The sequence below is a fragment of the Amphiura filiformis genome, chromosome 7 (genome assembly GCF_039555335.1).
Source record: "Amphiura filiformis chromosome 7, Afil_fr2py, whole genome shotgun sequence".
NCBI lineage: Eukaryota > Metazoa > Echinodermata > Ophiuroidea > Amphilepidida > Amphiuridae > Amphiura > Amphiura filiformis.
This window is the reverse complement of record NC_092634.1, coordinates 64,126,089-64,139,339: the sequence shown is the minus strand read 5'-3', so window position 1 is coordinate 64,139,339 and position 13,251 is coordinate 64,126,089. Positions and strand designations below refer to the sequence as shown.

The following is a 13,251-nucleotide window of genomic DNA, read 5'->3' as shown; positions in this document are numbered from 1 at the left end:
TCCAGCTATCCTCAAACAAAATATGTGTGTTGCCGCTCATTCAAAAGCAATCACGCTATTTAGGTTTAACAATAAAAAAAAACAAAAGGGTTCGAACCCATGACGGGTGTGATACACAAGTTGCTGCTTACTAGTTTTAGGGAAAGGTCAGTGTCTGTATACCATCAATACTATGCATACCATGCATGCAGATCCTAACATCCAGTTTATTTCAAATCAAATATGACCGAATTTCAATGGCAAATAATAATTTTGCACGATTGGTTACGCTTTCAACCTCTACGATTTATGATACAGCCTATTTTCAATTATCAACATATCTTTATTAGGTTTGCAGGAAATGACAGGAAAATACATAAAACATAACAAAATCCTAAAACACTCTCCTAAATATTAATATATGTTCCAAAATGTGCGGATTTTTTTGGAATCTTTACAAAACTACATTTTTCTTATAGTATCCACGTGTGGCATCCCTTCAGAGCAACATCAGGTACTTAACACACACGTGTCATACTTTCAAGGGATTCTCTATAGAAACATTGGATATGGTTTCAATTCTGGAGTGAAAATGAATCAACCGTAGTCGGCAACACACCTCACATCAAAGGCTACTTTTAAGTAGATGTGTAACTACTTGAGAATAAGGACTATGAATAGGTGCGACAGGATTACCTACCATTTGCCTACGGGATTATCTCAAGGATATAATTCCGTTCTCCCTCCTTCTTTTTCAACTTTCCTGTTTAAAGCAATAAACTATAGCGCCGATTGGTGAGAGATTACTTTTGTAGCAATTGATTCCATTGACATCGTTTTAGTCTCTAAAATCAGAGATGTAAAAGGAGGGAGAACAGAATTACATCCTTGAGATAATCCCGTAGGTAATCCTGTCGCACCTATTCATAGTCCTTTATTCTCAAGTAGTTACACATCTACTTGAAAGTAGCCTTTGATCATGTTGATGTGATGTGTGTTGCCGACCACGGTTGATTAATTTTCACTCCAGAATTGGAAATATTTCCAATGTTTCTATAGAGAATTCCTTGAAAGTATGACACGTGTGTGTGAAGTACCTGTTGCTCTGATGGGATACCACACGTGGATACTACAAGAAAGAAATCCGCCCATTTTGGAACATTATATTAATTATTTAGGGAGAGTGTTTTAGGATTTTGTTAGAAAAGAGATGGTTGTTGATCATCTTTATTTTATTGTTTTATGTATTTTCCTGTCATTTCCTGTCATTTCCTGCAAACCTAATAAAGATATTTTGATAATTGAAAATAGTCTGTATCATAAATCGTAGAGGTTGAAAGAGCCAACAAGCGTCAGAAATTATAATTTGCCATGGATGGAACTTCGGTCATATTTTATTTGAAATATAACTGGATGTTACACATCGTCATCATCCCTATAATCTTTGTGTCAAAAATTGCCGTGATAGTACAGCGAATCCTCTCGTTTTGCAACAGCTACGCATGGCGATTTTGTTCGAGATAGGCCGAGCGACTCAGGCTAAGCATACGCATTTACACCATATGTCTATCATATGAGATACCACAGAGTTTCTATATTCTACACATTATTACGATTTGTGCATGCTCTAGTACCCCATATGATATTGCTATTACAAGAAAAATCGATTTGTTTTCAGGTAAAACCCAGGTTTTGTTTCCAGTACACTAACTTGAAATGCAATACACTAATTAGCGGCGACTGCTGTTTGTTTTACTGCATTTTGTCCGTAAATATTTTTTAAATCAGCGTAAAAATTGTGATATATTTAATTTTGATAATTACAATTATACTTTATTAGTCCTGCAGAATGGTGAAACCATTGTTAAATATTTGTGAAAAGTGTGAAATTTGGATCAGATGTAGTATTCAGTCTGGTGAACAATTCTAGGGGGAGGGCCAAAAATATTTTGTCCAATATGGCCGCCATAGAGGTCATCGGTCTTTATACAGGGAAAAAGTTCAAAGTTATAAACCATGCCAACGTGTTCCCCTGGTCACAAGGATCCAGAAAAAGTATAGTTTGACCTATCTGTGATGTATGGTTCTCAAGTTATAAGCAAAAAGGTCAAATGTCAAGGTTAGACCTCTACAGGGGCCAAATTTGAAAACTTGCTCCGATTGTTGTCAAAATGGTCTTAAATTCTTCCTCTCGTCATAATAATTCATAATAAGATTGGTCAGTCAATAGGTCTATGTACACGTTTGATATGGTCTTGACCTATTTGCCTTTGCAACCTTGGGAAGCAAACTTCCTACATATATAAAACCTATCCTATTATGGACTAGTATGCTGAGAGGAACAATTCGAGACCATTTTGATAACAATCGGAGCAATTTTTCAAATTTGACCACTGTAGAGTTCAAACCTTGACCTTTTTGCTTATAACTTGAGAACCGAATTTTTTCCCTGTATAAAGTTCGATGACCTCTATGGCGGCTATATTGGACAAAATATTTTTGGCCCTCCCCCTAGAATTGTTCACCAGACTGAATACTACATCTGAGCCAAATTTCACACTTTTCACAAACATTTAAAAAATTTTTTGCTATGATTCACCATTATGCAGCACTATATAGTCCAGGAGCAAGATCTCTCAGGGGCCCTAAATAAAGAGTTGGTTCATCCCCCACTACATACAAGGTTTGACACCACAGGTAGTTAGTATGGACCCTCTAGATCACTGCTAGGTAGGTAGTGGTCTCAAATTGTGGTATCACTTTTTTTACAGGTCATTTTATATATGGCCGTATAATCGCATAAAATCACAAAAAATAGGACAAAATTAAGGGGTAGGGGAGATATAAATTCCCATAACTCAACTTTTACTCATAATAATGAATTTATTTTGGTATGAATATGTAGCTAATTATTATTATTATTATTATTATTAGACAGCGTTTATGAAGCGCCTTATCAAAGAGATCAAGGCGCTGTACAAAGAGACTTTAAAAATTACATCTTAAATTACAACTTACATTACACATACTAAAAACATTGCATACACTGTTAAGCAACAATTAAATATACACATGCTAAAAACATATATAAACAGGTGACAAGCTCACTATAAAGAGGCAAGTAGAAAATTAACATATTGGAAAAAGGTGGGTTTTGAGCGATTTCTTGAATCTATGGATGAAAGGGAGTTGGCGGATGTGAATGGGCAGAGAGTTCCAAAGGCGCGGTGCAGCTGCCGTGAAGGCTTTGTCCCCAAGTGTTCGTTTTGTGCGTGGTATGGCAATTTAAGACATAACTAGATGGAACATAAGGAATGAGATACTCGGTGAGATAAGACGGCAGTAGTCCATGGATACCTTTATAAGCCAGCAGCATGAGTTTGAAAACTATCCGGAATTCAAGAGGCAGCCAATGGAGTTCTCTGAGCAATGGAGCTGATGAATGTCTCCTATCCAATCCAAACATAATCCGCGCCGCCCTATTTTGCAGAGATTGAAGTTTCTTCAGATCTTTGGATGTATAAAATCAGTGAGCGGACAAGTTTGTGGCAGCTATCAACAGTAATGTACCGACGGATATGACAATATTAAGGGGTAGGGGATATACAAATCACCAAAACTCAAGTTTTACTGATGAAAATGAATTCATTTTGGTATCAATTTTTGTCTCACATTTCCTTTGTATCTACATAACAACTAATGATACTAGAACGTTAGATGAATTCATTATCACGAGTAAAAGTTGAGTTATGGGAGTTTATATTTCCCCTATCCCTTAATATTGTCATATTTACACTGCTAGATATTAAAAAAAAAGACTTCTTCTGACAGTTTCTGTGTAACTACCTCTGACCTGACAACTAATAATGATCGCTTTGTTTATAATAATACTAGAAAGTTAGAACAGCCAATTAGAGCTAATTAGAGCTAATTAGATACATTTTGATACCAAGATGAATTCATTTTCATGAGTAAAAGTTGAGTTATGGCAGTTATAAATTTCCCCTACCCTTATATTGCCATTTTACGCTGTTAGACATAGAAAATTTACCTTTTCCTCAGTTTCTGTATATCTGCCTGACAAATAATGGTCGCTTTGCTTTAAAATAATACTAGAAAGCTAGACCAATTACTTGGATATATTTTTATACCAATATGAATTCATTTTCATGAGTAAAAGTTGAGTTATGGCAGTTTACATTTCCCCTACATGTACCCCGTAATATTGTCATATTTACGCTGTTAGACATAGAAAACGTACCTTCTTATCACAGTTTCTGTGTAACTACCTGACAACTAATGATTGCTTTGCTTTATAATAATACTAGAAAGTTAGAACAATCACTTACATACATTTTGATACCAAGATGAACACATTTTCATGAGTAAAAGTTGAATTATGGCAGTTTATATTTCCCCTACCCATTAATATTGTCATATTTACGCTGTTAAACATAGAAAAGTTACCTTTTCCTCAGTTTCTGTATATCTGCCTGACAACTAATGGTTGCTTTGCTTTAAAATGATACTAGAAAGTTAGAACAATCACTTAGATACATTTTGATACCAAGATGAATTCATTTTCATGAGTAAAAGTTGAGTTATGGCAGTTATAAATTTCCCCTATCCCTTAATATTGTCATTTTACGCTGTTAGACATAGAAAACTTACCTTTTCCTCAGTTTCTGTGTATCTACCTGACAACTAATGGTCGCTTTGCTTTAAAATAATACTAGAAAGCTAGACCAATTACTTGGATATATTTTTATACCAAGAAAAGATGAATTCATTTTCATGAGTAAAAGTTGAGTTATATGGCAGTTTATATTTCCCCTACCCCTTAATATTGTCATATTTATGCTGTTAAACATAGAAAAGTTACCTTTTCCTCACAGTTTCTGTATATCTGCCTGACAACTAATGGTTGCTTTGCTTTAAAATGATACTAGAAAGTTAGAACAATCACTTAGATACATTTTGATACCAAGATGAATTCATTTTCATGAGTAAAAGTTGAGTTATGACAGTTTATATTTCCCCTACCCCTTAATATTGTCATATTTACGCTGTTAGACATAGAAAACGTACCCTTTTCTCACAGTTTCTGTGTATCTACCTGACAACTAATGGTCGCTTTGCTTTAAAATAATACTAAAAAGTTAGAACAATCAATTAGATACATATTGAATAGAATTAATACCAAAATGAAGTCAATATCATGAGTAAAATATTGAGTTCTGATGATTTATTTTCCCCTACCCCTTAATACTTTTCTATGTTATGCTGATATACGAGGGAAATCAACATCAGTTTTTGTTGGGTTTTTTTTGGTTTTCTAAAACATTTTTTGTCTTTTTTCCCAGTGGTTACTCACGTCCTACACATAAATATTCAAAATATTACATCAATGGAAACTTAACGGATTTTGTAAATGGAAGTTGGTGCAGTGTAGTGACATATTAAGACATGTACACACACACACCCACCCCGCACCCCCACGCATACCCTATGTACACCCCGCACCCCACACACACCCCGTCCCACAGACACTCCAACAAACTCAAACATATTATAATTATTGGAACTGTTACATTAATGTTTCCCTTGATATGCTTAACATTAAAAACAATTGAAATTAAAAAATTAAAAATGGAAACTAAATCAATTTTGAAAATATAAAGTGGTATAGTTGTGAGATTTGAGGTCAATGTCAAACTTCACAAAAAGTCAGATTACCACTCATTTATGGACTATATACTTCCAAATATGCTCAAATGAAACCTGTTTTGTTTAAAAATAATACTAGAAAGTTAGGAAAACCATTTAGCTACATATTGATACCAAAATGAATTCAAAATCACGAGTTAAAGTTGAGTTCTTGGAGTTTATATCTCCCCTACCCCTTACATGTAATTGTGTCCTATTTTTTGTGATTTTATGCGATTATACGTCCATATATAAAATGACCTGTAAAAAAAGTGATACCACAATTTAAATGCAGTAAATGAACATGTTAATCAGCTGAATCATGCACAATCACTGACACTTTCTCTACTTGCTACTTTAGTCTATTGTACACTATACGGTATAGTACAGTATGGGCAGTTAGGTAGTAAGGGTCTACAAAATCATTATTTCAAGTATGTTGTGCAAATATTGCAAACAAAATGGGCATCTACTATAAAACAAACAAATAAAAACAATATTATTAGAAGTTTTTAATAAAAAAAAATCCTTTTATTTCATATTTTACTTAATTTACTTATTTTACCCTATTTTACCACGGTAAATTAAGATGGCTGTAAATTACCGGTAATTTACCATGTAAATTAACCGGTAATTTACCATGTAAATTAACCGGTAATTTACCATGTAAATTAACCGGTAATTTACCAACTCACAACACTGTCCATGTCCACATGTTTGTGTCTTACCATTACTATTAAATCAAACATCAATGTGAAAATGCTAAAAAGAATGACCACGGATGATCACCAAATGTATTGTCTGAAAATGTTTCATTTTAAAACAAAACTAATTCATCTATTTCAAATATAATCAAAATGTCATCATAAATACTTAACATAAAACATAATTTCATTTTTGAAAGTTAGTGTAAACTTCATATTATATTATAAAGTATACTACACATTTTTGTACCACAAAACATAAATATTGTATTACAAAAGGCACATTCAAAAATCTTTTATACACAAACGTTTTTATTATTTTAAAAACAGGCACAATATAAAGGGATATGAGGCAACATGTGACTTGTGGTTAAAAAAAATACCAACTTCTGTTGTTATTCATCATATATTTAATTGTGATTTCATTTTTAAAGGGGTTGGTATAAACTTCATATTATATTATAAAGTATAATACTACACATTTTTGTACCACAAAACATAAATATTGTATTAAAAAAGGCACAAATCTTTTAAGTACACAAATGCTTTTATTATATTTTTAAAAAGGCACAATTGAAAGCGATATGATCACAATGTCATCATAAATACTTCACATAAAACAATTTCATTTCAGAAAGTACAAGTATAAACTTCATAATTATTATTAAGTATAATATTTACTACAAATTTTTGTACACAACACAAAAATATTGTATCAAAAAAGGTACATTCAAAAATCTTTTAACTACACAAACTTTTTTATTATATTAAAAAAGGCGCAATATGTTCTAGAAAACTACTAGGCAACATGTGACTTGTGGTTTTGCCAAATACCAACATGTGTTGTTATCATCATATTTTTAATTGTGATTACTACTAACCTATTAGGCGACGAAAAAAGAAAACCCTGTTCTACGGGCCCGACCGACCCAGATTTTGAACAAATTGAGAAAAAAAAAATTTCCTGTACAGATGAATGCCGACCCAAATTTCGGTGATTTTTTGGGTCATTTCAAAAAAAAAAATAAGGCCGACCGACCAACCCTTCTTGAAAGGTCCGTTCGCCCGTAGAACAGTTTATTTTTTCAACGCCTTACTGTAAGCTGTACATGTCCACATTTTTGTGTTTTACAATTACTATTAAATAAAACATCAATTTGAAAATGCTAAAAAGAATGACCATGGATGATCAACATAAAAAATATAGTCTGAAAATTTTTTCATTTTACAAAACTAGTTCATCTACTTCAAATGTAATCACAATGTCATCTTAAAAGGGCAATTTGTGATCCACAGCATTATCCCCACTTTTCTCAAAAAAAAGTTGAGATTTTTATACCACTGGAAACCTCTGGCTACATAATGTTTATGTAAAAAAAATCTTGCAGATTAATTCATTTAGCAAAAATATCGCAAAATTTGAATGAACAAAATTACAACACAATTGTCTTTTGAGAAGTGACTAATATACATAATCATGCATAACTCGCAAACCCAAATCGGAATCAACTGAAATTTTGGGAATGAGCTTTTTTGGTAAATATCTAAAACATAAACATAAAACATAAACAGAGGATGCTAGGATTACAAACATATTTGGTATATTTCATTTTGAAAAGTACAAATATAAACTCCATTATTATATTATACAGTATTTCGAAATAAGTGCATTAAAAATCTTTACAAACATTTTTATTATAAAGGCACAATGTTCTAGAAAAATCCCTGTCAACTCTCAAGTACTTCAGTGATATTAATTAAACAAACCTGTATTTACTGAGAAGTATAATATGAGGCTACAAGTGACCTGCTGTTACCCATTCTATCCTTGTATATACTATATGTTCATCAGTATACTAATACATGGAAATAACATTTTCACTTGTGCTTTAAAGCCATAATGTATGATTTCTGTTAAATTTTAATTTTATTATTCTTTGCCAAAAATTATCGGAATAATTAGTAACAACTGTCAAGGAGGGTTTCTGATCTTTTATGCCAAAATAATGAGGTGAAATGAAAGAAAATCACTTAGCTGCTTAAAAACTGTGGAAATTGGCAAATAAAACCATGGATTCTGGGCTTTAATCCCAAACTCTTTAAATTATCCTGTACTTAAAGCACTTCAAGTTTAGTCTTTCACATGGCATTTTAGTACACCATTGTGTGTGTTACAATCATGTAAAAAGTAATAATTCTAGACAAATTGAGGGCGTCGCTATGAGAAAATCACACATTATTGCTTTAGTACTATCAAAATATAATGCAGACTTTGTCAATGAAAATAATTACCTTATAATGTATATTGCTATGGAAGGAAGACACATGATCTAGTCAATTAAGTTTCTTGAGAAAAGAGAGTTTTGGAGCCCTTCAATCAGTTATAAGCACAAGTTATGCAGGTGGCGTCTGTCGATTGTAACAGGTGACTGAACCTAGTAGAGCTGGCATATAATTTGTAAGCTTTTTAGCCAAGTAGTTCCAACTCTTAAATAGTTAATCATGAAGGATTTCTTTTGAATTTGATCTAATATAACACCTGAAGGTATTTGAATTGGTAATAGTGGCAGCGTCTACATGTTGTCTAGATGAGTGACCATGAAATTTGATGAATCACAAACTGTCCTATGTGCATATAGCATTTTCTGCTGCTTTATAATCCTCAAGAGCTTGTAGATATCTAGCCAGCCAATGTTCTTCACCAATCGGTGGTCTTGGACCTACTGTAATCAAGAAACCAAAAACATGCATCTGCCATTAGCGATATTTCTTTTCTATACATTTTTGTAGCAATATCTGGTTTTTGACCTTCTGTAGATATTAGCAATGTTACCTTTCCATACAAATCTCTGCTCCTTCTTGGAGCATGAAAAAAGAGTTATGGGAACAATGTGGTGATAAGACCTTAGGAGGGCAAATACCAAGGAGCAATGGAAACAGCTCAAACCAGTTTCCTTGCTTGGAAGTAGATCTGATGATTATAAATCCGTATTAAAATTTAACTAGAATTTAGCGGTTCTCGACCTGCGCGGTTCTCGACGCAAAGCGTCGGCCGCAATGCCTCCACCTTGATGCCCATCATTTTATCCGGCGCAATTTCACTTGCCTCACTAAAGTAGCCGTTTCCACCAAATTTCATGAACCTGCAGCAGTCTATGGTGATTTGACCCCAGATGACCCCGAAATGACTTTGACATTTTTTGCCTTGTTTCAGAGGTCATCCCCACAAAATTTCATGAACCTGCGACAATCTATGGCAATTTGACCTTGGATGACCCCAAAATGACCTTGACATTTTTTTTTCTTCTTACAGTAGTCGTTCCCACCAAATTTCATGAACCTGCAACAATATATGGCGATTTGACCCTGGATGACCCCAAATGACCTTGCGATTACGCAAATTTTGCACTGAAAAGCAAATCAGGTCAAGAACCTCTGGCTGTGCTACTACTCGTACAGATCTCCAGATAATCTGTGCACAAGGTTATTTTGCTTGATATGCATAAATTATGCAAATTAGGTACTCAATTACCATATTTTGCAACAAAAACTTGCTAAAATTAGGAGACTGCCAATTGCCACCCCTCCACCAAATTGCATTACTATACACCTTACCAGTTCCGAGAAATTGCACTAGCAAGCTCGGACGGACGGACGGACAACCAGGAAACATAATACCTCCGGTGGAGGCATAAAAAAAACACCCATTATTACCTGGTTCTCCAAGCAGCTCAAATCTTAAGGCTGGATATTGGTGCCATTTGTCCTTTACAAGTTGAATCTGTATTGCCACAGCTTGGACTTCTTTTGGAAAAAACTGCTCCATTGGCGTATGGTTGTCTCTGTTACCTTTGAAGACCTGCATGTGATTTTAAGATATGAAAACAATTTTCACCAGGTTTTCTAAATTAGTTCTGCTATTGGATGACCACATGAGTGGGTGAGGTCTAGGAGTGTCCACCCTCCCTGCCTACACGAAGCAAGGAAACCAAAAAAAAGTATTATGAACATTCAATATTGGTGTTTACACATGGGTAAATACTTTAGAATTTTCCACGCAAGCTGTCAACAGCTCCCCTTGAGGGTAAACAGTCGTCTTAGGGCATTTAAATAAAGGCACTTAATTTAATGCCCCCGTGACCACATGGGCGCAGACATTACAGCGTCTAGACAGGATGTCTGGAAAATTGACCTTTGGCACAGCGGGATGCATGTCCAAATTTTCTAGCAAATTTGTCATTTTTTTGCAACTTTGTAGTAAGCGTTTCCGTCGACCAAAACTTTCAAAAATTAGTTCTTGAAAACATACTAAAAAAACAGAATCCTCCAATTTTTAATTCAGTTGCCTATTAAATTTTCAGCAATTTTGATATTTGTCTGAAAAATTCCTATCTTAGCATTGTAGCACGTCATCTACTGATCACTTGGTGGTCTTGGTATGGCGGCGCCCATATGGGTCACATGGGCATTAAATTTAGTGCCTTTTATTTAATACCCTATTCAAAATGCTTTCATGTCAATCATCAATGTTTTAACTCTTATCACAAAAGCTTGATTACTGATGGGAAATGCTTTTGCTCAAGCCAGGTCCACATGGATCTGAAATGTTATACATTTAAAAATACTTCGTATAAAGGCAGCATAAAATACAGAATCAATTAAAAGATTACCATTCTCCGTCCATCAGAATCTGTAACATGTTGCCACGCACCCTTGGGAGTTTGATACAGCATACTGTATTCCTCTATCCACATCTTCTCATAGCCATGTCCCTGTGTGATGATCCCAGTAATATTTTGTGGTACCTTGAACATCACTTTTATCCATAGACCCCAATCATCCACCAGATTTGGACACCATCCATTCAATGGCTTGTATGGACCATAATTTGGTTTGATGCCAAGACGAGCAGCAGAGGGTGCATGGTCTTCATTTAAGTATGAAGAGGCACTAAGGCATTCGTCACCAATTGTCCAATCCTCCATTCCCATTTTGTTATACTTCCCTGAGAAGAAACAAACAAATTATGAAATGAGTTCCATGCAAAAAAGCATTTACATGTAGACTATAGGGGTGCCCTAACTTCACCACCATGTTTGCATACAACTCATGAAGGATAAAAATGTATTTCTGGGTTAAAATTGCAATTAATGATCCCAGCAAACTATGATAATTAAAGTCAGTCCATTTTGTGATGTGAGTTATGCGTTGTGCTGACAACTCACGGTATTGCAACATGTGAACATCTTTCTATGCTTATTCAAGCATGTTCTCTTTGATTACCAAATGCAGGATATACAATTTTTAGTCACATTACCATACAGAATCCAGCTTCTTCCTAGACCTAGTCGACCTCCTTGAATATTTATAAAATTTGTGAATAATGTAAGAGCCCTTATCTTATCATCAATCATAAGTCAGGAATTTGTTCTGATAATGCCTGAACTCCAAGAGGCTTATTTTTATTATTATTAATAATTTTTTTTTTCTTTCATTTTCTGTAAATTAAATCTGGACTTGGCAAATGGACTTCATCAGTCTATTAGGAAGAGGGTAATTGGAAAATCTTGATCTTTATTATTGTTCTTGTTTACATTCCACTTACAGAAAGCCATGTCCTGTAAAAGACCTGGTGCTGTCTGATTGTCCCCAGAACATTGTACCTTATTTCCGGCTTTCTTGCGTATCTGAAATATAATGACAAAATGTACCATCAGAAATTACTTACATGTGTTGAAAAGTGCCTGGGAATGAACTCAGTACAAATTACCATACGGGGATGTGCCACAAACATGGGTCACATTTTCAGCCATTTGATTATACATTATATCAATGACCCCTTGTTTAGCCCAGTTTTGGTAGATGGATGGGTCATTTTTTCAAACATTTTCAGGGACTGACTCTTTTGGAATTTGCAGGAGAGCGTTAAATAGCTCTTCTGGTGCCTTCAAGGAGAGCTGTTTAGAGCATTTACAATACAAAAGAATGTAAGGAGAGAATGGTCAATTAAGGAGAGCTAAAAACACTCTCCTATATCAGATTTAAGGAGAGCAGTAGAGAGCGATTGCTCTTGCTCTCCTCAAAAGGCAGTCCCTGCATTTTACATTTTTTCTGTAAAATAGCCCAATTGTGCCTAAAAATGTTGGGAAAAGTTGTAAAAACTTTTTTTTGTTAAAGCAATGGGTCCAAATTTATTTGTATATGGATATGGGTCCATTCAGTGGCACATCTCTACCAAAACCAAACTTGAGTACCCCAACCCCACGGGAAAATGCCTCTCTGTAAACATGGTGAAACCCAATATTGGAGTACACACTTTCATATAAAAAAGAACTACAAACATAGCTGGCCACTGTGACATCCCTGTATTTTCAAGTCATTTTGGATAACTACCATGTACACAACAGAAGAAAATAACAAATTATGATTATTATTTTTTCACAAAAAGTATTTTCAAAATGTTTTCATGACTTGTATATTACCCCACATTAAAATTTATTAAATTGTTTTGACCAAAACCAAAAAGTTAATAATGTGTGCTTGGCTCCAAACACACCCTACCCCCTACTTGCACCCCACCAATACATGATGTAGCCCTCCCTTTTAACACACCCTTTCAAAAATGAGTAAAAGTCACTCAGTAGACCGAATACTAGAGTAATACAGAACAAAATGGGTCAGTTGATGTAGTGTACCCGATTTGGCATGTCTTGCAATTGCCTGCTTTCATGACCGCCTGCTATCATGATTATTTTGCATGGACCGTCTTTTCAAATTGTGTTACGAAGCTGTAGAATGTTCTACTGATCTCCTCAATAAGAGTTTTTTGAAGAGCAGTTTGGATGAATTGTCATTAAAGTAT

General features: G+C 34.5%; 1 protein-coding gene across 1 annotated transcript in view; it reads right to left on the bottom strand.

Annotated features, from left to right (window-relative positions):
* Positions 1-6,449: 6,449 nt before the first annotated feature.
* Positions 6,450-13,251, bottom strand: part of LOC140157462 (uncharacterized) — a 29,135-nt gene continuing 22,333 nt past the window's right edge. Inside the window, exons 11-14 of the mRNA XM_072180664.1 lie at positions 11,995-12,076; positions 11,060-11,394; positions 10,104-10,248; positions 6,450-9,112 (exon numbers count right to left, since the gene is read on the bottom strand). Of these exons, the coding sequence (XP_072036765.1) occupies positions 9,015-9,112; positions 10,104-10,248; positions 11,060-11,394; positions 11,995-12,076 (660 nt within the window). The 3' untranslated portion in view covers positions 6,450-9,014. The remainder of the gene's footprint in view (positions 9,113-10,103; positions 10,249-11,059; positions 11,395-11,994; positions 12,077-13,251) is intronic.